Source organism: Pan troglodytes, chromosome 5, assembly GCF_028858775.2.
Source record: "Pan troglodytes isolate AG18354 chromosome 5, NHGRI_mPanTro3-v2.0_pri, whole genome shotgun sequence".
NCBI lineage: Eukaryota > Metazoa > Chordata > Mammalia > Primates > Hominidae > Pan > Pan troglodytes.
The window spans coordinates 105,418,320-105,444,212 of record NC_072403.2 but is presented as its reverse complement, the minus strand read 5'-3'; the positions used below and the strand labels follow the sequence as shown (position 1 = coordinate 105,444,212).

The following is a 25,893-nucleotide window of genomic DNA, read 5'->3' as shown; positions in this document are numbered from 1 at the left end:
GTCACTTCACCTTTGAGCTAAAATGGTAGAGCTCTTTTAGTTCATACTTGCGTAATCAGCATAAATACCATAGCTAGGTTGCTGGGTTCCAAGGCCTTTGAGTATCAGCAAATGTCTTCACCCAGTAAATTTTAAGCTCAATTCTATTTCCCTCACAGTAAGCACTTCTTTGTGATACTTGGGCTCATTTCTTTCTCAGTCAGAACCATTCCTATCTTTCAGAGCTTCTAATACTGTTAAAACTCAAATGGGATAGGTTTGGGATCCTCTCCTCCCAGGAAAGTCCTTGTCTCTTATATAAATTTGTCTTTTCTTCAAAGAGAACAACTGCATGCCAAGTCTAGAGGTATTATAAGACATCACCTCTGGTATGTATAGAATTTTACCCTTCCTCCATGGAGAGAATGTCCACAGCTTTACAATTTCACAACTAGGGGGCACTACTCCCGCATTTCTTTCTCTAAAACAGAAATTCCAAATTATTACGATACATAGAAACTCATTATTTTTTAGACCTCTTCTTAGACCTTTTTGAGATTAGTCAGGCAAGTTTTGACAGAATTTCATTTTTAGTATTAACCATGGCAGAAGATTAGGATGAGGTGTGGTGTCTAAAATACTCCTCAGCCTAGAAAGTTCTCTGGGAACTTCAGAGGATCCTTAAAAACTCTGGACTGTTAAGTCCCAGAGCATGCTCCATCCCAGCCTGGCCCTGTTCTTTGGGTAAAAGACTAAGATAAGTGGGAACAGACTAAGGAAGAGAGTATCTGAGGTCACTCTGGAAACTCAAAATTCTTCGGGTTAGTTAAAAAAACAAAAACAAAAACTGGAGCAAGCTTTTCCATAGTATAATTCACCTTCTAATGTGCCTTTGAGCCTATTCATTTAACTTGGCCTCTATGGACTAAAATAGGTCATAGGACATCTCACAAATTTTTATGAAGGCATTTTGTAGGCTGGCATAGGTACCGAGAGAAAAAGAAACTTAAAAGTAATCAATGAGACAAATATTATATATTCATAATATATGTATATATACATGCACAAATACACACACATACAATTTCACAATTAACTCATCTTTACCTTGTACAGGGTGGACTTGATTGTCCAGGACACCCAGAGGTCCTGTTGCCCCCTGGTGGTCGCTGAATTATCACAGATCTTGATACCTAAAAATCCTCTGGGTGAAGAGCTTAAAAATTACAACATGAGAAACCATGGAAGCATGTAGAAGTAATTTGAATAATTTAAGCCAGTTCATCCTATCAATCCTGGTGATTTATGGCAAAATGAACTGGAAGTAATGGAAGAAAAGAGCCTCCCCATGCAAAATCAAGTTTGAAAAAAAAAAATCCACTAAGAGCACCGAACATGTGCTACTTGATTTCAGGTATAAAGTGCTACATTTTCCTAGCTACATTTTGTTATTTTAATATTACTTTAAAAAAGAGTAATTTGACTGAACACTTTTTAATATTTTAAGTGATTAGAAAATTTCAGTGGTACCTCAGCAATAATATTCAAGTGGACTCATAATTTAGATATAAATTATATTTTTATTTGTTAAACTGTCTGAAATTAACTTGGAAATTGTACTTAAAGAATTATAATTGTAATCTTCTGAACTTTAGTTATTTATCTGACCTCACAAAAGTGTGTGAAATTTTACAAAAGCACAAAATAAATTCTTGACTTATGATTTGATTTCTGACCTCTGACTTCCTATACTTTCAACTAAATCTGAGCTTAGAAAAATTCATGAATTAATACGTTTTTAATGAGTTTAGGTTATGCACATTTTTTACATTAGACTGCAAATAAATATTTTACATACACTACATAAATCATGTTAATGTAAATATGTAAATGATTTTCCTACACAGTGGAAAGATTGTTTATATTTTGACTGAAATCACAGAATCCAATTTTCTGTAATATCTGTTAACTGAGACATAATGCTTCTTTTCTGCTTATAATCAATTTCTTCTGCACAGTACCTTTTCTAATTCAGTTTAAATTACCCTTTTTCTGTGATGAACTTGCATTTTCACATTTGCCAGCTGTGAATGCATTTTGATGATAAGTACAAAAGTAGGGGGTTCAGAAACAGCCCTTTGATTTCATTGTTGTTGTTAACTATTTAGTTTGACAGTCTTGGATTTGTAACATACTGAAATCTCCAATTGTTCCTTTGCCCTCGAATGGCCTGAATACTAGACACACACAGTATAACCTTTTCTTTCATTTGAAAATTCATAGAACTTATTCCCTGAAGTCATTATAATTTACTCCTATTTCTCTCTTAAAATCAGAGAATATTTCCCAGAGTTAAACAGTGAGGTAAATATTAGTATTGTAACAAGTTAAAACAAAATAGCAGGTGTACCCTCATTTAGAATGTGTCTTGAATTTGGACATTTCCCTACATGTACAGTCATGTGATTATTGGTAATTATACAAATAAATAATACAAAGTGCATTAAAATTGGGTATATCTCCTTTGTATCTGAAGAGAGGCGTTTTTCATCTTTCCACTATACATTTATTATAGATGTTGCAACAGAGGGGATATAAAATTGAAATATTAAGGTCTTAGTCTCTGTTTCCATTTACTTAAAATTCACTAAATATATGTGGACGACGCTATCAACTTAATTGTACAATGAATGCATAAAAATGTAAAACTAGTTTTCAGAATTATTGCTTTGGCACACAAGTGTTGGTCTCATACACTATTTGGTATTGCTCAGGAAAACAAGTTCCTTTTGAATTCACTTTATATACAAACACATTGCATTATTAAAAATAATTGATTGAGATAATATGCTTAAATCATAAAATGAAGCTAAAATAAACTGTAATGGTGTGAGGAAGTTCACCATTATGTTATTTTAAAATGAGAAAGTTTTGTATACTGATAATTTTTATGTCAGTGGCTTCATGTACAAATAGGTCTATATGCTTTATCATTAGTCAAATACAGTCGAGTGTAAATTTATATATTAATCATATACTGTATGCTGAACACCATCTTCTTGACTGTCATTTATTTTTATTTAAATGCTCCGAATTCTTTGTCAATATATCTAGATACTACAAAAGAAAGAAGAGAAGTTTGAAAAACCTAAAAATGAGTATCACTGTGCAGCTATGCAGGGAGAACTGTCAGCAGCCTGGCACATGTGCATTTAATGTGAAGCTTCTTGTCTCTAAAAATAAGAGTAAAGTTACACATGCCCCTGTGTCTGACAGAGAGAAGGGACACAAAAAGAGGACTCACTATACCACCTACACTCATCAGAGGAGTGAAGGATGTTACTTCTTTGGTTTCCTGGTTTTAGTGGAAAAGTATTTGTATTCACATCATTGAGTATTAGTCATTCAATAGATGAAAGGAATATTTTAAACTTTAAAGGCCACCTTGGTGTCATTTTAAGAAGTGGGGATGAGACCCTGGGGAAAGTGTTGAAATCCTGGAGAATTCGTTTTAACTATTAGAAGTGGTTTAATATTTGTAAGTTTGTAGTTCTGTGAGTTCTAAAGACTAAGTGCAGGGATTTATGTTTTTAACTCTTATGCTTTAGTTTACAAGTTTCATCCTTAAATCATCTATTTGTGTAAATAAAGCTTCATCTCCTCTATAACAAGTGTGTTCTCCCCATATTTTTTTTTTGTCTCTTTCTAAGGTTAATCTATTACGTATTTACATTTTCTATGCATCCTTTAAGGGACACTGAAGATGCTTTTTGATACACTTTCTAAAATATTAAATAGGCATAATGGCTAGGAATATGTAACATTTAAGAAATGTTTCAGAAACTACAGAATCAAAGAGGTTTAAAGAATAAATTTCATATCTCTCTTCCATGTTATTTTATTAGGCAAATAAAAACTACAGGAGACAATTTAACATAAAATACAAATAAATATCTGGGGGTTGTCATCTTAGAGAACTCCCTACTATAAACAGCAGAAACAACTCAATTTACTTTATATTTCCAGATAGAAAGGTTGGAAAAAGTTTGGAGCCTTATGTGAGATCAAACTTTGGATCTATCGGAAATAAAAGGAAATCATAAATGACTGAGAAATATTTTTAAAGGAAGAAATTATAGGACAAAAAAAGAAATTCATCTTAAATATGTGATCAAGTTACTCTGTGTGACCTTTGAAATTGAAGATTTGGCAATTAAAATTTTAAAGTTCTTCCTCTTATTACCTACCTCTTGAATACAAAGTGTCCGAAACTGCCTAATGGAAAACAGATTTCCCTACGCAGCCTTCCTTGCCGTTCGGGTTGAATGAATTCAACTGGAGATATTGGTTATGACTTTTTTTATTCTTAGTTTCTCTTTGAAAGATAAGCATTGAATAATTCCTGAAAATGGTAAATACTTGCGAAGAGAAAGGTCTTGTTTTATGAATTTAATACGTAGTGGCATTCTTTAAAATTAAGTGTAATTTACGCAGCGAAATGGAAAACTATCAAAGTGGAGGCAATCCAAGGAAAACCTTAGAAAATGATAAACGCGTAAAAAAACGATACGCAACCATCAGAAGGTTCTCTCCTAATGTCTCACTTCGCTCAACAAACTATGGTGAAAAGACAGGGCGGAGGAGAAGGGGCGCTTAAAACAAAAGACTTCCTTTCCCACTCCCTTTTCCTCTGTTTCTTTTGCCAGAGCTTGTTGCAAACTCTTGGAAACATTGTTTAAACATAATACACTTGGTTACTTTATTCTTTCAGGGATTGTGGTGGGTGGTACCTAAAACTGACGGCTCTTGGAGTAACAGAAAAAGAGAAGTAGAAACTTTTCAAAAAGGCAAAAAACAAAGTTACCCTGCCCGCGGAGGTTCTAACAACAAAAAAGTAAAACACACTTTACTTAAAGGCACAGCTCATTTCACTGTCCGGGCTCCGTGCTTGGTAGCTGAGAGAAGGCTTGCTTCGCCTCTGGTTTCTAAAAGATCGCGCGGAGTACAGCTATAGAAAAGAGTGTAAGTTGGGAGCGTGATTCTCAGATTTATTCTGCTACGCGAAAGCTGCGGTTGCTAAAAGCAGAGCGTCCAAAGCAGCACACACCTCGGCTGCCATCCTCGTTCTCCTCTGAACATCCAGCGCGAGCTCAGAACCTGGAGGGAATCCTGGACCAGCAACCTGACTCCGCTCGGCACCGATTGGCTCCTGCCTCGGACCCCGCCCCCGAGGCCGGGGCGGCCATTTCGCCGGGACCCGCCCCTTGGCCCTGGGAATCGCCTCCTGGCAGGCCGGCTGTGCCTGCCACTCAGCCCGAGTGGCGGAGGCTCTCGACTCGGAGCCCCGCCCCCTCCCCCCCTAATTGATATTATTGGAGTGTGGAGCAAGCGGCCGGTCTGCAGTCGGAGACTTGCAGGCAGCAAACACGGTGCGAGCGAACAGGAGTGGGGGGGAAATTAAAAAAAGCTAAACGTGGAGCAGCCGATCGGGGACCGAGAAGGGGAATCGATGCAAGGAGCACAATAAAACAAAAGCTACTTCGGAACAAACAGCATTTAAAAATCCACGACTCAAGATAACTGAAACCTAAAATAAAACCTGCTCATGCACCATGGTTTTTCAAACTCGGTACCCTTCATGGATTATTTTATGCTACATCTGGCTGCTCCGCTTTGCACACACAGGGGAGGCGCAGGCTGCGAAGGAAGGTAAGGTGATGGGAAAGCAAAGTTTGTTCTGACTTATTTATTTAGATGTCTACCTGCACAAGCCAGCTCGTCCGCGGCGCTGCCGGCCGCGCCTCCGGCGCCGGGCGACCCTCCCCCGCCGGCTCCCCGCCCCCTCACCGCTGAGGCCGCTCCTGGCGGACCAGCGAGCGCGAGCCAGGGCTGTTCCTAGCCGCCTACAGCCCTGTGCCCGGAGCCGTCCATCCGACGGGTGCGGGATTTCTGGCGCGGGCAGTCTGGAGGGCGTGAGCAGCAACGGGGGTAGGGTGGGGTTGGAGGAACTGCCGGCGAGCTTATTTCTTAGTACCTCAGGCGGGTCACATCTCTCTCTAGCTCGGTCTTCCTTCTCTCCTTATTCGCCTTCTGTGGGAGCTGCGGCCAGAGTTGGGTTGGAGACTGGGAAATGCAGCCCCTACCGTCTCCGCCAGCCCGCCGGCGAGTGGCGGGAGCCCGGAGCCTTCCCAGAGGGACCGAGACTTCGATGAGCTCGGAAAGCTCGGGTTACTAATGAAGTGCTCACTGCGTCGGAGGCGGCGGCGCGGTCCTGAGGTTGGCGCTCGGCCGCCAGCACGGAACAATAACGCCGCGGAGGTGAAGCGCGGCGTGCGGCGCGCGACCCGAGGGCCGGGGATGTCTCCATTCAGCGCGCGCTGCGCGTCGGGCCCAGCGGTCATGGGGGCAGCGGCAGCCCAGCGGGCTTGGCCGGGCCGTGGAGGCAGGGGGCGGGCTGGAGCTGTGCAATTTGTAAGGAGATGCCGCCTGGGCGACTCAAAGTCCCCAATTATTTGCCCCATAGTGCAGCAATTGAGGAATCCGAGTGCCCAATCCTTGCTAAAGACCTGAACCCTGAGGGTTGGTTCTGGTAGGAGAAGGCAGGTTTTATTTGGCAAGCTGTTACAGGTACGCCTGTATATGGTTATGTTTTCCTTCTTTGAACCTTTGACAGAAGGTAAAATACCTTTCGGTGCCTGTAGTTGGAGCTGGGGAAAAATAAACCCTGTCAATGGAAGTCTCTTGCTTTTGAGCAGTGTCACAATCCCATCCCCAACCCCCCTCATCCCGTCGCCCCCCTGGTCTTTCAGGCTGTGTATCTAAGTTTCATTTTTTGATCTGTTAAAAGCAGAAGAGAAATAATTGCTTATTCCTGATGTGTAGAGGGAGAGGAATCTGTTATGAAATTTAGGTCATGGTGGTTATCGGGCGGGGTGTTGAGGGGACTTACATATAGGTCCTTGATTCATCTATTTCTGAAAACTTAGTGCACCTTTTCTTTATTCTTATCGTGCACTCCTCTTAGTTCGCTCAAGCCCCCCTCCAACCCGGCGCCACATTCTAGTCCTACTTTCAGCCTGACCTTCTGACCCCACTTTCCACATCTGCAACCTGTATAGATGCTGAACCCATTCAGAGAACCCCGTGCCTCCAAGCTGGCGGTTACGCGTTTGCAGAAGGACGGACATCTGCTAGAAACGCACGCTCATCCCCTCCAAAACCACATTTCTACTCCCCTGACGTTAGCGATCAGAAACCTTCAGCCCTGGCATACTGTGATTCCTCTGGAATAGCGGACCAGAGGAAAAGTTTGCACCGCCGCGGCGAAACCCCGCGCGCGAACACACGCAGACTCGGGCTGGAGTTTGGGCTATAAATAACTGCATCACTAGGGGGAGAGGTTCCTGCAGCCAGAATGTCTAGTTCTCTTTGCTCTTCTGGGTGCAAGCTACGTGAAGAGGATTCTGATTCTAAGAGCCTGAATTCTTTAGATGCAGAAGTGTGATGTATAAAAGGCGCGGGGGTGGTGGGAGGGAGGGTGGTGATCTGTGGCTGGCGGGCGGCGAGTGCGCCCGGCTTCTAGGCGGCGACGCCTCTAGGGCGCAGCGGCGACCAAGAGCTGGCGTTCTAGGGGTTCACAAGCCCCGAGGCGGCCCGCAGTACCCAAGGGCTAGCTCTGGGAACCGCTTGAAGCAGGTGCCGGGCCTCCTGGGGCATTTGGGGGTGGCTAGAGGAAGATAAGAAACCCCCTTCCCTCACTTTCCTTGTGCACGTTCTCTCGGGTAGGTCAGTTATCATCGCTACAGGGAGCGCGTGTCAGAGTCTGACGCTTGGAGGCAAAGTGCAGCTGCTTACTTTTTCTCTCCGTAAATGCCGCCGCCGCCGCCTCTTCCTCAGAGGAGATGCTTCCCGAAAGCCACTCTCCTCTTCCCGACTCCTTCTCGAGCGAGGGCGCCACCGGCTCCCTGGAGTGCCCAGGTCTGGCAGAGGCGTAATGGATGCTTGGCGGGGCTGGCGCGCCCGTCTGGCAGCCCCCGCCCCGCCCCTCCGACGGCCCCGCCCCAGCCCCGGGACGCCAGCCTTTGCCCGCGCGGTCGTTGCCTGGGTCTGTCAGGGCGCGCCCCCAGTCTAGCCCCTCTCCCATCACCTGTTGGCCCACAGGACTCCGGGGCGCGGAGCCCTGGAGTCCTAGGCCTGGCCCCCAGCGTCCGGGTGAGCCGAGGGACTGCGCCTCCGCGGGCGCAAAGGGAGGTCGGCACTCTGCTCCGAGCGGGAAGGGAAACGCGCTCTCTTGAGGGTTTAACCAGAGAGCGGACCGAGCAGAAGAGAGACGCACGGATCACTTGAGAGCGGCTTCTGATTAAACGTTCTCGGGCCGGGTTCTGTTTTGTTTTAATTTGTTAGTTTGTTTCTCTCTTAACTTGGCCATCACTGCTGTCTGCTTAGGTCCCTTGCTTCCACCCCCAGGCTGAGCTGAGGGGTAGCAGAATGGCAATAAACAGTAATCTCGCAATGTTTATTTCACTCTCAGAAATGACCCAAGAAGGTCACCTGCATTTAAAATCCTGTTGTCTATATTCAGCACACAAGAAAAATAAAATAAAAATAAAGTAAGCATCTCAAAAAGAGTAGAGTACCTGGCCACCCACCTTGTTTCCTTGTGCTTCATGTCTGTTGTTGAGGATAAAAATAAACTTTAAAAATTACTTTTTATATAAATTCACTAGTCCAACGATTTATCGATGTTACAAGTTGAAATACAAATTGGCATTTTGAAAGTGTTGTGGGTGTGTTTCTCATTTGAAAGGGAGTCAAATGTTTCTGATCAAGTTTTTTTTTTTTTCCTGTCAGTCTCCCTGAGAGTCTTAAGTGTAAAACACTAAACAAAGAAACAACAACAACAACAACAAAACAAAAATCCTGGGTCTCTATATCTATTTTCATTTACAGTGAGTAACTTTGACTAGTGTGAAGGAATTAAACACATAATCAACTGTTCCTTTAAACAGATAATCAGTTGTTCCTTTGTTTTCTTATCATAACACATTTTTGTCTTTCAAATACATATTTTATCCCTAGTGATTGAGTTGTATAATTATTAAAAGTTCATATAAGCATGTATTTTAAGTAAAAATTTTAACATTTTGCTGAGGCTGATGTTAAGCCTATTGACATACTTAAAATTTATTCACTATTATTTCTGGACAAATTGATGCATTTGTCAAAATGGTGTAGAGTCAGATAAATATTTTTAAAGTGCAAAAACTTATGTAACTCTGAAACCAGTTTGACCAAAAGAGTCAGTGCTTTAGAAGAGTAATTGTCCAAAAAAGAAATAAAATATATCAAATAGAAATATTATGTGTATTAATATATAACATTCTAATGCATTCTCATATTGATAGTATCAGGAGCATTTATAACACTTTATATACATTTTAAATTAATCGCATTATGCTTTTTGATAGCATAAAAGTGAAATACAAGTGATTAGAAGTCAGAGTTGATACCATTTTGAGAATTATCTGTCACTTTGAAAATTTAGAAATTAAAAAAAATGCTGAAAAAACTGATGTTTGACTAACCTGAATAAAAATCTTGCAAATAATAGGCAATTTGGTTTTCTGATAACATTGCTTAACATAGTTTTTAACATTTCTGTATTCATTTTAGCTTAAAAAACGACACTGTATGTGGAAAGATTTTTTAAAAGATAAACTCCAATTCTCAAAAGACAATAGAAAATACTGCTGGCAGAATGTTACAAATTAATGACTGGATCAAGAGTAATATAGGAATTATACCTTATTATGTTCATGTTATTGTATTTGACAAATTTGAACAGCTCACTGGTTTACAAAACTGTAATATATAATTACTGTGGAATTAATGTATCACATATAAAATTTCTACCCTCATTCTAATATTGCATTTTAAGATTTATTTTAATATTGTAATTAAAGCATACCAAATATAATATTGGTGTCTTAATATCTTTTTTCCTTTAAGGAAGTGGAATATACATGTATCAGGAGGGTGTTCATTTCACCATTGATTTACATAAATAACTACAGATCTTAAGTCATGTAGTGATAGTTATATGAAAAGATTCACCTTAAAAATGTCTACATGTGTGCTTAAGTGTTTCATGTAACATATGGAAATACAACTTTCTTTTTCAGTACTACTGCTGGATTCTAAAGCACAACAAACAGAGTTGGAGTGGATTTCCTCTCCACCCAATGGGGTAAGTTTTTTTCATCATAAGATATCACTTTTTTAAAATAAGAAACAAAACGTTTCCCTTCCCTCCAGGGTAATTATTCACACTCTTCATGTATAAACTGTTTAATTCCAAATATCTTGTCCAATATTATGTTGCATTTATAATGAGACATTGAGTTCCCTGATTAGAGAGGGTATACTTAGAACTTGGGGAAATGGAAAAAAAAACAAACCTCATAGCCATAGTCTTTTGAGTTCTTATTGTGTGGAATCATACCTCAGGGTCCAGGCTGTAAATGCTAACTAATTACAGGGAACATTCCTTTCACAAACTCACTTAAACCTCTTTAGTTGCTTTATATTTCTAGTATAATCACCATGTCAGTGGTATATAATTCTTTAAATCAGTATGTAATCAATCTGTTTTCCTATTTTTAAAAGTTTCAGCATCATTCAAAATGTACTTTAAAATATAACTAAAAATGTACTGTGTTCAACATTTTGGTATACAATTTACTATAAAATATTATATAGATTCTCCAAATTTATATTATGTGCTATCCGCTGTTATTAATCAGAAATGATGGCAAAGCCTGCACATATTACAATAAAAATCTGCAATAGATATGAGTGAAAATTGTCCAGTAATAACCTACCAAAATATTAGTAAATCTTTAAAAATACTAACCATTATTTTTCATATGTAAATGTAGCTCAGTATCCGTGTCTTCAGATCTTATTTTTAATTGTGAGAGAGGGCACATTCTTTATTCCTTATCAAGTAAGAGGGCTTTGAGAAAGGAGAAGATACCCTATTGCTATTTGTGTTTATCTTTGGCTTATTAAAAAAAAACCGTGTGGAGTGTAAGTTATGATACAAAAACTGTAGCATATTTTGCAAAGAGAAGAATGAGTTTGAAAGAGATTGTTGAGATCATAAAATCAGCATGTCAGGAACTGAAAGTTTAAGAATGTAAAATATGAACAAAACCTGTTTAAGATATTCAGAGTTTTCATTAAATTTAATTTTTAAGATTCCTTTCATTCATATTGTGGTTATCTGTATTGGTTATGATAAATTATAAATCAATGGCAACCATTTTACAGATTAAATATAAAAATTCCATGAGTTGGAGGTATGAATATAATACCTTTCTTGAGATAAGTGGTTTCTGTGAGTAAAATAATATACATTATAGACAGCCATTCATGATAAAAAATGAAACACCTTTCTTGCCAATGACAGATGTAGCCCATTTTCTACCATCCATCAATTAAAACAAATAGAGATAGAGGATGGTTTTATCTCTGAGGAGAAGTAAACTGATATATGATTGTAGTATTTCATCCATGTAATACACAAAATGACAAATTATGACTGTCAATGTTATCTTGGACTCAAATGGGCATTTTATCAGTCCAAAGTATCTTAACAGTTAACCCTACATGTCTGTAGACATCAACACATAATATTAGAAAACAATGATGGACAATATTTTCTATATCTGTGCAATAGGTTAGTTTGCATGTGACTAAATACCTAACTAAAAAAAAATGTTCTTGAGATATAAGTTTTGAGAAAATATTTCTATAAACATACTATAAAAATGCAGTGTCTGAATGAAGACATTTTTCCCAATGGCGTCATTTGTGGAAATGTTCATAATGTCTTAGAAAGTGAGATAATAAAACAACAGTTGTGTTAAATGAATTTATGTAGTCTCAATGTTTGTAGTCTACATCATAGTTTTCCTGAAGCATTCCCCTCTGGAATAAAATTTTAAGTAAAAATAAAAATTAATTGGGTTTCAAGGGTAGTAAAATTGATTTTTCTTATACAGAATAAATGAATAAATTTGTTCTCGAAGTTAGATAAAGGAATTCTTAGGCTATATTCTTTTAAAATAATTAGCTTTGGTTTCTTCAAACTGCAGAGTTGTTAAAAAGGAGCACATTTATCTTTGGAGCTTTTGATTTTTTGGTAGATATCATTACTAGTTTTACTTCTTTTAGCAATTTCAATCTAATTAAGAGACTGAAATCTACCCATCCAAATGGATGAATTTGGTTATGTTTGGCTGATTGCCATTCAGATTGTAGGCAGCTAACTGAAACAAAGGGAAGCTTGGCACACTGTTAACTAGTCACAAATGCAAGTTGAACTGAGTAAAAGCTGAACATTAAAATGGGTTCTTTACTACATTTGAGTACCTTTGATGATATTAGGCTGTGCATAACAAAATCATGCCAAATATATAACATCATCAAAGTAATTTCTGAATTGTATTATATTGCTAATTTGTCAGTCTTGTTAATTTTCTAAGGACTGGTTTTAAAAGTATACATTAATATTGTACAGAACATTTAAATAAATCAATACTCAAATCAAGTATTTAAAATAAAAGTATTTACCACATGATTTTTATTTTCTCATCTTTTCTTGAAACAATAGTTAAAATATTGCATGCTATGCAACTTTGGACTTGAACACAAATGTTTTGTATTTGAATTTTTTATTGGGGAAATTAATATTAACATGACAATTTCATTATTAAGACATCATAAATACAAAGTGGGAAATTTTTTAATAATTGTACGAAGAAAACTATTCATTTAGGCTTTTAAGATTCCTAGGTGAAATGATTTTATTGATTAATGAGCGACAGAATATTATATATGGTTTAATAGTTTGAAATTGTTGCAAATTCTGACAAATGCACTTTTTTCCTTTTTTGAGAAAATATTTAATATAGATTTGTTTGTAATGTACATTATATCAACATATAAATGGACATTTTTAAACATCTGATATTTTTCCTGTCAGAAGGTTTATACTAAATATGATCCAGCATGCAGATTTGCCATGTACATTTGATTGTCTATTGAAAGCAATTTATTTATAAAAATGAATCATACTCTTATAACTACTTATTTATAGTTATGTGGCTTTGTATGCGATATTATATATAACACTGGAATAAATAAATAGCTCTGTAAAATGTTACTTCCTTATATCTCATTTTGAAACGATTGTAAAATATTCCAAATTATAAATATCAACAGGTTGTTGAATGGTTTATTCAGAATACCGTGGGCATTTTCTTCTTCATGTTTTTAAGTACTCTGTAATCGTAAGTATGATATGGCCACTTAAAATGTCAACTGAGTTATCAAAAATTCTGCCAGGCATCCGTATGTATATACTTTCACTGGTAATTTAAATAATTGTGAGCTTTAGTCTATAAAAATTATAATCTCAATGGAGAACATAAACATAAGCAAACATGTAAAAAAGAAACACTAATATACTCACAGAAAGATATTAAACAAAATGAAATATTTATTGTATGTATACACAAAGCAAGCAGCGTAAGTATGTTCCACCACCAGGATGAAGCAGAACCTGGAATCTTACATTCTCTGGTTTATAGTTTTGCCAGCATAGGAATCAACCGAACTTTTTTGAAGATCTGTATTTGTGAAGTACTTGCACTTTCAAAAGCAAAATGTTATTTTTTGCTGAATGACTGATGACCTTTTTTCAAATTTTACAGTGGGAAGAAATTAGTGGTTTGGATGAGAACTATACCCCGATACGAACATACCAGGTGTGCCAAGTCATGGAGCCCAACCAAAACAACTGGCTGCGGACTAACTGGATTTCCAAAGGCAATGCACAAAGGATTTTTGTAGAATTGAAATTCACCCTGAGGGATTGTAACAGTCTTCCTGGAGTACTGGGAACTTGCAAGGAAACATTTAATTTGTACTATTATGAAACAGACTATGACACTGGCAGGAATATAAGAGAAAACCTCTATGTAAAAATAGACACCATTGCTGCAGATGAAAGTTTTACCCAAGGTGACCTTGGTGAAAGAAAGATGAAGCTTAACACTGAGGTGAGAGAGATTGGACCTTTGTCCAAAAAGGGATTCTATCTTGCCTTTCAGGATGTAGGGGCTTGCATAGCTTTGGTTTCTGTCAAAGTGTACTACAAGAAGTGCTGGTCCATTATTGAGAACTTAGCTATCTTTCCAGATACAGTGACTGGTTCAGAATTTTCCTCTTTAGTCGAGGTTCGAGGGACATGTGTCAGCAGTGCAGAGGAAGAAGCGGAAAACGCCCCCAGGATGCACTGCAGTGCAGAAGGAGAATGGTTAGTGCCCATTGGAAAATGTATCTGCAAAGCAGGCTACCAGCAAAAAGGAGACACTTGTGAACGTAAGTAATGTGTCCTATTAAAACTCTACTTTGCCTTTTTAAATTTCAGTATCAGACATTTTAAACTTTAATAGTTATTTGAATACGTGAATCTGCTCTGTACCAGAAGCGCAATTCAGTAGATCTTAAACAAAGCCACCGTTGAACTTAGTGATTGCCCTACAGTAGCATCTGCACTAAGTGTATGTAATCAATATAGGTGATAATGAAATTTGTTACTAAAATTTAATGTGTCCTATGCTTAACATGGAAGTCAATAGTTGCACATTGGGCTATGGAGTTTAGAGAGGAGTCTGGGTAGTTGGACATGTAGCCTGGCGAGACTGAGGTGACATTTAACAGGATTTAATGAGATGCCATTCCTCCTGTTTTTAAACCCATATTGTCTGGGCCCTTGAGTAGCAGTAAATAGGAGGTTAAGAGGGCTGTGAATAAGAGCTCTAGTGACAGGCAGGGCATAAACGAATACATTTACAAACTTTTAGAATTATCTTATATAAATACTATAACTTTAATACAAAATTTTCAAATTTCACTTACAAAATCTCTGTGGTTACTTCTGAGAAAGGTGTGTTTTTTTTTTTTTTTTGGACTAAGTACCAAAATGACCACATTTTTGTGAAAGTGGGCCAAAGTAAAGTTTTAATTATTATAGTACACCAATTGCATGTTTTGAAACAATCATGTATGAATTAGTAAACTTTTTTCTTTGTTTTATAAAACCGTTTTTTTTCTCTTTCCTAGCATTATGTGGCTAAATATTTAAAACTATGTCATATGGACCTTCAAGATTGATAGATATTCTGTTTCTAGGTTTCATGAAAATAAATTATAAAGTTATGTTACTAGTGTCTCTTTTTAACTTATGATATATAAAACATAATACATTAAAAATAACACATATATCTATATTTATTTTTACGCCAGAGCCAGAAGCACAGGTTTTATACTTGGAATTCTTAGTTGAGCTAAAGGGGACTACTGATAATAATAACTATTATAACTAATTTTTCTTGATAACTTAGTATGTGCAGACATCCTCCATTTCCTTTACATATGCAAGCTTATTTAATGAGGTAGGTATCATTATCATTTATGTTTTACACAATAAAAAAATAGAGGATATCAAGAGTAAATAGCTTGCTTGCAGTTACGTTAGTAATATTTGTCTGAGCTTAAATTCAAACTTGAGATATTCTGACTTTAGAGCCTAGGCAACGATATTGCCCTAGTTTTAATCACAAAGCAAGGAGAATCCTAGGAAATACTGTTTCAAGGCTCATAGTGTTTAGGTGCCTCATATACATATATAAATTGGATTACTTCCCCATAAAATTCTCATTCTAGTAGAATATTTTTAAAATTAAATAATTTTTAAAAAGTTTAGACCTGTGCTATACAGTACTGAACCCAGCAGTCACGTGTGGCTCTTTAGGTTTTGAAAAATGACTATTCTACATTGAGATGTGCTGTAAGTAAAAGTTACACACTGGATTTCAAAGCTGTACTGCAAGAAAAAAAAAAGTAACATATGTCCTTAACAATTTTTAAATGTTGATTACATGTGGAAATTAATAATATTTTAGTTATACTGGGCTAGATAGAGGATAATGTTAAAATTTCAGCTGTTTCTTTTACTCTTTTTTAGTGTGGCTAGAAATTTTAAAATTGCATTTGTGGCTCACATTGTGTTTGTATTGGATATACTTTTCAAATGGAGTAACTGAGCAAATACCTTTTTCTGTCCTATTCAAAGAGTTAAATACTTCATGTGGATGGCTGCTAAGCATGTAAAGTACCTATGGCTCTGCACTCAATTATCATCTTCACCAGAGGTGACATTGTGAAGTGAACTCTGAGCAAAACAAATGGAGATGATATAGGTTCAGGTCCCATAGGCCAGTTTAGCAGTCTCCTTTTATGTCCCTGAAGGAGTCAAACCTGTCTCCTATTGTCTTCTTTCCCTTTCCCGCACTGGCAGTATTTCTAATTGAGTAGAAAATCCTGCAGTTTCCATATATGTGGAAATAAGAAACTGATGAAGATTTATCCCTGCTTGTAGGCAAAATGCTATTCCACTGGGTAAGTAGAGAAATATTCTCAGTGAACTAATCAATTCAATGAAAGGCAGCGTTCCTATTGACAGGAGGTTAACAGTTACTTGAAAGTGATGGTGGATTCAGCAATAACTGTTACAAAAAATTTTGGGAACCTTATTGCACTTTAGTTATGAAAGGAGCAGTTTCAATATTATGCAGAACTTGATTGATATGAAAAAGGAACTTAAAACTTTTACACAATTAAAATGGGAAAAATAACGAAGTAGAAATACATATAAAAGTACACAATTAAATTTATCTGAGAAAAGATAGGAAATAACATTAAAGGCCCTGTGTTTTAAAGGTTTTAAAGAAGATTACGGGTTTTTGTGGCAGTTGTTTCACTTTGTGTAATTTAACTCATTTATTTGTTAAGAAAATGTGATTTCCACATTTATTCATAAGAAAATGTGAACAGGAGCTGTTCGAGTTTTATGCTTCTAATTATAGAATTTAGTAAGAAAAGAAAAGCAGTCTTAAACCACAGTAAATAGATATATTTATCATGAAAAATAAGCCTCAATTTATTTCAAATGAGAAAAATCATCTCATTAAACATGGTACTGTAAAATTACTTACATTCATCAAATTTAATTGCAAGAATTGAAACATTTTACTACCAAAATTATTGTTACCTGCAAACTATACCAAGGTATTTAAAAATAAAATAAAATTACTCCACTGTCATCTTCATTAATTCTGCTTTTGAATACTTGAAATTAGGTATTAATATTATAGTAACATTTAATTAAAAAATAAAAATACATGGTTAAAGGAGGCAAGATGCTGCCTTATGGTTTAATCGAAAGAATATGTGTGCGTTGTTGTAAGTCAAGTAAATTGCTTATGACATAACTTTCTTAATTTTTAGCCTTGGTGATGTTGACAAAGGAATTAAATACCTTCTACTTAACCATGGAACTATGTTCATTTGCAAAAACACTTCCCTCCTTGGCATAATTCCAATGCATTGCTGCAAGAGTACTTGCCTCTGGAATCACTCCAGGCTTGCCTTTACAGTATTCTTCCTGTTTCCTTTCAATGATCCTGTTAAGAGTTTGAAAACAAATTCCAGTCCCATATTGAGGAAAACTAATGTGTTTGGGAGAGGATGCTAGTGAGTCCCTAGCCAAATGAGAGTGGTTAGCCACTTAAAGGCAAGTTTATCTGGGCACATTTTGAAGTAGCAGCCCATTGTGATGTTTGCTAGAAGACAATATGAAATATGAATAACTATAAAAAACTGATTTTAGGTTTGATGAGTTGATGTAAAAGCTTTTCTTCATGACTGAAAAAATAGCTCAATTTTGAAAACCAAATGCTTCTCAAGTCTAATATGTGGAGAACTTCTGTCCAATTCTTAAACATAGTATTTTTATGAGGACATCTCTTTATATTGATTTAAGAATTTATAATTTCATTTAGTATACTTTTATTGTCATTTTTTAAAATTTACAAGTTATGTAACAACTTTGATGCAAACTAGCCAATACATTTTCTTAGATAAAAAGTATAGTTATTTTAAAAATTAAGAGATCCTGTCATATTTTACATATGTAAATATTTCAGGAAGACTAATAAAATAAATCTACTGAAGTATATTTCAATTTTTGTAACTTTTATGCAATTTTATTCGATTTAGAAAGTAGAATAGTGCTTGTCAAAGTGTGGATCTGGATATTATAACTTGGATTTGCATAGACAGTTTGCAGTTTATACTGAACTGTCACATTCATTTTCTCATTTAAACCTCACCACATCACTAAGATGTGGAAAATATTATTATTTTTCTCTCTCTTTCAACATATGAAGAAGCTGAAGCTCAGAGATATTAATAAGTAACAAAATTGGATAAGAATTCAAAAATCCTGTTTACCAATTCAAGTCTTTTTTCCTCACTCCACTACTTCTCTAAAATTTGTTCTGGACTTTACCCAGTAGATTTTAGTTACTAAAAAACTAATGAAACTTTATTCTATGTAGGGTGACCATATGCCCGATATGCCTGGGATAATTGTTTTTTTAATTAACACTGCTTCTTTTTGCTTTGAAAAAATTTTTTTTTTATTTGGATGATAATCCTACTTGTAAAAAATTCTTCTCATTTGGAAGTAAAAAATTCAAAGACATAAGATTTACATGCACATATATCAGAATATAGAAATGTGATTTACTTGCATTACTATATTGCTTAATTTAAATTTTCTGAAAGCAAATATGTAAAATTTTTCTTTCAGATGATTTCACGTAAAGGGGAATTCAAGTAATCATACACTTATAATTTTTATGAGAACTTTTCCTAATAGCAGCTTTTTAATAGTTTCTGTTAATGTTAAGAGGTCTATCATTATTTTAATAATATATAATTTATGAACATATGTATAATTTAACAAATGAAACAATACATTCAATTTTATAGCATCAACAATATTTAAATTCTGTTTCTTGATCAAAGTTTTTGAAAACTGCCTTTATTTTCACAGACGAGTAGCATGTAATTTGTACCATGAAATTTTCATAACAAATGAGTCTTTATATAGTATTTATAATCATATATATATATATATATATATATAAAACACACACACACATATATACAGAAATGTAAGAAACACCAGTGGGTTAGTAGCTCAGATGCCGGAGTCACAGTTTCAAAATGCTGGTTTCACAACTTACTAGGTGCATAAAGTAGGACAATCTCTCTAAACCTTAATTTCCTTAAGTATAAAATGGGGCTAATAGAAATAGTACCTCCCTCATAGGGTTCTTGTCAGAATTGAATGAAGTAATGTATGTACAAATCCTAAAAATAGCATGTGGGACCTAGCAAATAATCAATGAATGCTTATCATTAATAATAAAACAAGGAATTTGCTAAGTAAAGAAACCTTATGGTGATGAACAAATGAACATGTATCTCACAGGCCACAAATAGTTAAATATCCTTTAAGCAAGTAATTTCACACCTGTTAATTTATCTAAGAAGGCATTTCAATTAAAAAATATTTTACATAACCCTTTTTTTCCACCAGCAGTGTATGCAATTTTAATTATTGATAATAACCTAAATGTCCAAAGTTAAGGTGTATCACCTTGATTGAACTTAGTCTATAGAATATCAATGATATTATAAAGGAATTTTGAATTTCTATTAATAATTTTGAATGAAAAACAAAAATTTGTATAAAATGACATTTAGAATTATGCAAAATATACATAGGAAAAAGAGTAGATGGTAGTCTAACAATGAATGTATCCGTGTAGTGGGATTGTGGGTGATCTTTTGTTCTGTCTATAATTCAAAACATCTTGAACATTAACTTTTATTTTTGTACACTATAATTTTAAGTTCTAAGTAACCAGGTAGCTTATATAAAGACAACTTGAATTGTATCTCCAAAATATGGGTTTTTAAATTAAGTTTGTTTATGTATAAACACAGGGCTCAGGTACTATAGCAGTAGTAAGTGGCAAATATAGTTTAAATTATATAAAAGGTAGAAGATATTAATAGAAGGCATTCAATAAATACAGCTCATAGATTTTGTTCGTTTTTAGTTGTTAATAGATACCAAATCCTATTTTAAGTACTTGCATGTATTAAGTAATTTAACCTTAAAGGGAGGTGTTACTAATTTAGTCTAATAGAATGAGACTATTATTACCCAGTTTAAAAGAGAAAAAATACTCTTACCGTGAGAAGTATGTCTCTCTCTCTCTCTCCCTCTCTCTAAACATGTGTGTATATATATATATATGATTATATGTATACATGTATACATATATATGTTTATATATCTTATATAAGTTTGTATATATATAAGTTCATGAATAAAAACAATGTAAGGAAACTGAAGCATAGTGACTTTGGGTTAAGTACTTATGATCACAGAGTGGTGAACTGCTTTTTAATCAAGCTAGTCTGGCTTCAGAATCCTTATTCCTAACCAATACCCTGGATCATGTCTTTATAGAGGAACATTTTATCTACTGCAAAGTCTTTTATGAACATAAACTTTTTTCAGAACATCTTGAAAGGTGATACAAATCTGAACATTTTCTTTCATTTATCATAATTTCGAAATATGTGTCTCTACCTTTCCTAACATCCTAAATATTTCACTTGCTTTGTCATTCTCTTTTTGATTCCAGTTCTTTCTTTAGATGGCCATCAGATTGTATTTTGTAAAACACGACATAGTATCATTATTCAGAAAGCTTCAGGCTTCTAATTACCTAGAAAAATTGTCTGTATTTTAAACTTGCATGTAAATTTCCTCATCTTCACCTTATCTTCTTTTCTAACTTTCAGTCACATTTTTATCACAGTTGAAGCCCCTGCTCCCTCTGCCTGATACTGTTCTCTCACTCTGCCTTAAGCATGCCCATAGATATTTCTACGATGTCTCATTATTTAACATTTGGCCTCAACTAAAAGGAAAAAAATTAACAATTATATATCTCACAATTTTCTATTATACTTTAATTATATGCATTCTTGAAGAGGCTCCCTAGCTTCTTTTTCAAATTCTGATGTTGGTTACTGGCAGTACCATTCTCCTTGTTCTTAATCTATCTTGTTTTTTCCTACGTAGTTACCATATATTTTCTTATGGTCTCCCAGTTGTAGAAATTCTGCCTTTCCTTAAAATATCAATTTAAATACCATGTATACCCTGTTAGGTGATCTCTCCTTTTTCTTTCTTTCTTTTTTTTAAGAGATGAGTGTTGCCATGTTGCCCAGGTGGGAGTGCAGTGGCTATTCACAGGTGCAACCATAGTAGATCATAGCACACTACAGCCCAGCACTCCTGGGCTCAAGTGATCCTCTCTGCCTCTACCTCCCAAGTAGCTGGGACTACAGGCATCTGCCACTATGCCTGGCTTCTCTTTTTGAGTACTTAAACTTTGCCCTTTCCCTAGGGGAATCATTGCATGCTATCTTATTTTATTCCTTGTCTTTTCCTCTTAAAGATTCTATTTTTTTAAACAGCTAAACCTTGTGATTTTTTTTTTACCTACCCGCCATGATACCTAGCAGTTTCTTACACCACCTTAGCCTTCCAATAAATATTTATGAAATTTCTTAAAGAATTACTCATAAACTACCCACTGGCAAAGGAAATATTTTCTTTCTCTGAATTCATTTAATTCAATGAATTTAAATTAATTTCAATGCAATTAATTTAATTTCTTGTATATGGCTAGTCTGTATGAGTAGTCTTAAACTTTGTGAGGATGGGAGTCCTTAACTACATTCCATTTTCCTCATAGCAAATAACAGGATAAAATGCTAATAATTAGCAAACATAAACAAGACTGCCTTCTGGAGTTGAAGAATTTATTCATGTGAAGATAATATAACTGTTACTTATTGTCACATTCTCATGCTTTCTTACTGTCTTTATGTGTCTTTTCAATTTCTCCCTTTTTCTCCTCTGAGGAAACAAAAGGCATTTCACCCTTGTTAGCATTATTTATGTCTTAAGAAACAGAGATCTAAGAGCTTGCTAACATTTTCTATATTAAGAAGGCCTTGAAGTGTGTTTATATTTATATTATATGGGAAAGCAACTTTTGTTATAAAATTATATTGTTTTGCTTCCAAATTATATATTATAAATATTAGTTTGGATTGCAAAACAAAAAATAACAGAAAGAAACAAAACATGATAATTATCCCTAAGCTAATATTACCCTATTGTCTCTGTAAGTGGGAAATTACATAAATTCCATATTATGTCAAAACGTTTTTCTCCTATTTGAGTTATACCTACACATATTACCTTTACAATTTTTTATGCCCTTCATTAAATTATTCACATTCAGAAACTCAAAATACTTGTTTTAAGACATTTTTGGATAGGTAACATACACAGATCTAGAACAAATGTCATCCCTATGACCCAGTTCCACAGTATATTTTTCCAGGTACAAATATTGTTATTAGTTTCTTGTGTACCTTGCAAAGATAATTGCTCTTACCTTCCTTAAAAACATGGAGAAATATCATTTTGATGCTTAAAATTAGAATCATGTCACAATTTCCAATTAGAACATTGTAGGTTTTATTTGAAATTATACTTCTTTTTACCCATATTTAGTCATCTTTGTTCTCACAATGCATCTAACATGGTACTTATTTCAGTGAATAAAGAAGGATAGAAAGAACTGATGAAAGGGGGGAGAACATAAGGAAATACGGAAGGAAATAGGAAATTAATGTGTCTGATTTAGTTTTCTGTGGTTTGTTAGTTTAGTGTGACTTCAGAGTGTTTCTAATTAACCTAGCATTGGGAAGTACATGGTCAGTCTTTTATAAATTTCTAGTGGAAGTTTAAATTGGCATCGGTTTCTGGCAGGCAGTTATAATACAAATCAATTATGCCTTAAAATTTTGCATTTGATTTGATTTTTCTGTGTAATTCATAGCTATTTTCTCTAAGATAATCACTAATCTATGAAATATTCATGATGATATTGTCTATCATTAGTTATTTTATAGAAATAATATTTTCATGGGAGAATTTTGACACAGCTATATATTTGATATTTTTCTCTATGTCCATACAAATATGATACATGAATACCAGAGGAAAGATTTCAGAAAATCTTTTTGTTTCAATTTTTCTCACATTTAAATAACTTTAAATTACCTCATCCCCTGCAAAATATCTCACAAATTTAGTTTTATGGATGCATGTCTTCATTAGGATATTAATGTAAGTTTAATATGTGAAAAGTAGAAGGTCACATGCACATACAAGTTTTTATTTTTTAACGTGGTAGTAAAACAACTCAATTTAGAATTTAGTTCAAATTAATGAGTTATAGATGTTATTTTTTGTTTTCTACCCGTGTTACACACTTTGGCTAAAGTTATAGAATCTGTAGGTATATGTTACAATATTAATCTCGAATGATAGCATTTCTCAGGAAGCCAAAGTGATACATCAGCTGAAACAAATGTACATTATTTTTCTTATATTCTGTGATTTTGTTAAGAGTTATGGAAGGTTTATTATTTAATTTACTTTGTTTAGTGTCGATGAATGACATAAGAACAAAGAAACCCAGGGAAATTGCACTCTGGGATGTAATAGTTTGAAAGTTTTTTAATGGTTATAATTTTTATGGATTTTGAATTTTTTCATGTTATTTAGTCATTTAAGTTATTTACTGCTGATGATTATGTTATCTCTTGCTCCTAATGTATTAGAAAATCAGGGGGCTTTGAAAGGACACATACTGTATTTAATATTTTGTTTCATGTGTCACCCAATTAACACCTAGTTTAACCCCTGGCCTGTGGTGATGGTAGCCTCAGACTTACCCTGAACCCATTAACACTGAATTACAACCTTACATAGAAAACCTAGATCTGGAGAAGAGATCACTGTGATGCTTTTATGAATAAAGCATAATATCAATCTGATACAATATTAACTACATATCATACATTTATCATTTTTAAGTTGAATGATTCAACAATCTATTACATTAGTATAACCTAGTCTGCTTTTTAAAGAAATCATTCTTGGTAGGCGCAGTGACTGATGCCTGTAATCCCAGCAGTTTGGGAGGCTAAGGTAGGAGGATTGCTTGAGGCCAGACGTTTGAGACCAGCCTGAGCAACGTAGTGAGACCCCAGCTCTGCAAAAATTGGAAAAGTTATTCAGGTGTAGTGGTGTGTGTCTGTAGTCTTAGCTACTCAGGAGGCTGAATTGGGAGGATTACTCAAACACAGGAGGTTGAGGTCACAGTGAGCAGTGAGTGATAATGGTACCACTGCACCCCAGCCAGGGTGACAGTTAGACCTTGTTTCTAAACAAAACAAACAAAAAAGCAGGGCAGGAATCATTCTTTCTAAAAGAGAGTTGGACCAGGAGAGGGATTAGGGGTGAATGGATAGGTGTGGAGGGATAGAACACATCTAAAAAACACTTGTATATGTGGAGTTGCTTGATAAAATAAAAGCTTATTCTGAGAAAAATAAATGAAAGATTAGTAATTCACTGTGCAATTCTATATTTCCAGTGATTTATATGTTCCCTGTTTATTTTAATAGTAGTTTACTATCATTATTTGCTAAACTAGTTCTCATATAGAAAATAATACCAAATGGCATTAGCTTACTTAATGACATTAACCTAATATATAGGTTAAATAAACCTAATGGATTTTTAAAATGTTTCATAATATCTTCTACATTTATCCCAGTAAAATAAGTGACTTGTATTATATAATGTCCCTATTTTAGTTGACATTTTCCTATAAAGTACTTTTATCCTCGAAGAGAGATGTGCGGTAGGATATGCCCCTCACCCACTCAGATATGATACACTCTTTATAACACAAAAGTTCTTTGGGCATTCTTGTACTCCTTTAGGGCATAATCTCTTTCAAGACACTTAATATTACAAATTCTTCAAGTCTGAGTGTGCCTTAAAGATCATCAGAGATAAATTAGAGGGTTTTTTTAGTCTTTTTATTTTTAAATATATGGGACAACTAAAGTCCTCATTTATACTTCTAACAGTTCATTAATGACAGATTCAAAAGTAAGTCACATCTTACTCTTTCCAGTTTCCTTTCTCCTTTGCCAGTACACACACATAATACATATACACACACACAACCACAGATATCCAAAAGCATGCATATATAAATACACTCATATGTATGTGCACGCGCGCGCGCGCACACACACACACACACACACACACACACACACACACACAGAGCCAACAAGAGGGGAAAACATAAGTCAACATAGTGGAGCAAGAAAACAAAATATCTTCTTGAATCATTTTTAGATTTCCAAATTTCTATGCATTAATTCCTTAATTTGGGAGTACTGAATAGTTAAGATTTCTTTTCTATGGAAATCTCAATTTACAATTAAAAAGAGGCTAAAAAATCCTGTAGAATATTATTGAATTATTTCACATTTTAAAAATAATAAAATAAAGCTACTTCAATAACATCTTTAAATATTGCTTCACAGAACAACAAAGGTGTAAACAAACTTCTTTATTTTCAAGTAGATATTTAGGTTTTCTTTATCATATGGAATACTTGAAGGCTATTTATGTCTGGGAAGGGAAGAGAAAGTAAACTTCACTTTTTATATACCTCTAAATTTCTGTGGTATTTTAGAACAAAAGAACACAAATTTTAGCAATTAATGATTAGGAAATGTGTTTTAAAATGAGAACAGTGGGCACCTCTTACGTGATCAGAAACTGAAGATTTGCGCAGGAGCAGAAGTTTTGCTGTTTTACCATGTGGTTTCTGACCAGATCTCTTCTGAGAAACCTTTAAACTTTAACCTCTCTGCCCTTGCAAGGGAAAAGGGGCAATCACC

General features: G+C 35.2%; 1 protein-coding gene and 1 long non-coding RNA gene across 7 annotated transcripts in view; one reads left to right on the top strand and one right to left on the bottom strand.

Moving 5' to 3' along the window:
• Positions 1-7,974, bottom strand: part of LOC134810341 (uncharacterized) — a 155,638-nt gene extending 147,664 nt beyond the window's left edge. The window contains exon 1 of the long non-coding RNA XR_010158108.1: positions 7,834-7,974. This is a non-coding gene — a long non-coding RNA (uncharacterized LOC134810341). The remainder of the gene's footprint in view (positions 1-7,833) is intronic.
• Positions 5,055-25,893, top strand: part of EPHA7 (EPH receptor A7) — a 178,349-nt gene continuing 157,510 nt past the window's right edge. For all 6 annotated transcript variants that reach the window (XM_054686144.2, XM_016956011.4, XM_016956010.4 and 3 more), the window contains exons 1-3: positions 5,055-5,688; positions 10,161-10,225; positions 13,758-14,427. In XM_054686144.2, the coding sequence (XP_054542119.1) occupies positions 5,592-5,688; positions 10,161-10,225; positions 13,758-14,427 (832 nt within the window). In that variant the 5' untranslated portion in view covers positions 5,055-5,591. The remainder of the gene's footprint in view (positions 5,689-10,160; positions 10,226-13,757; positions 14,428-25,893) is intronic.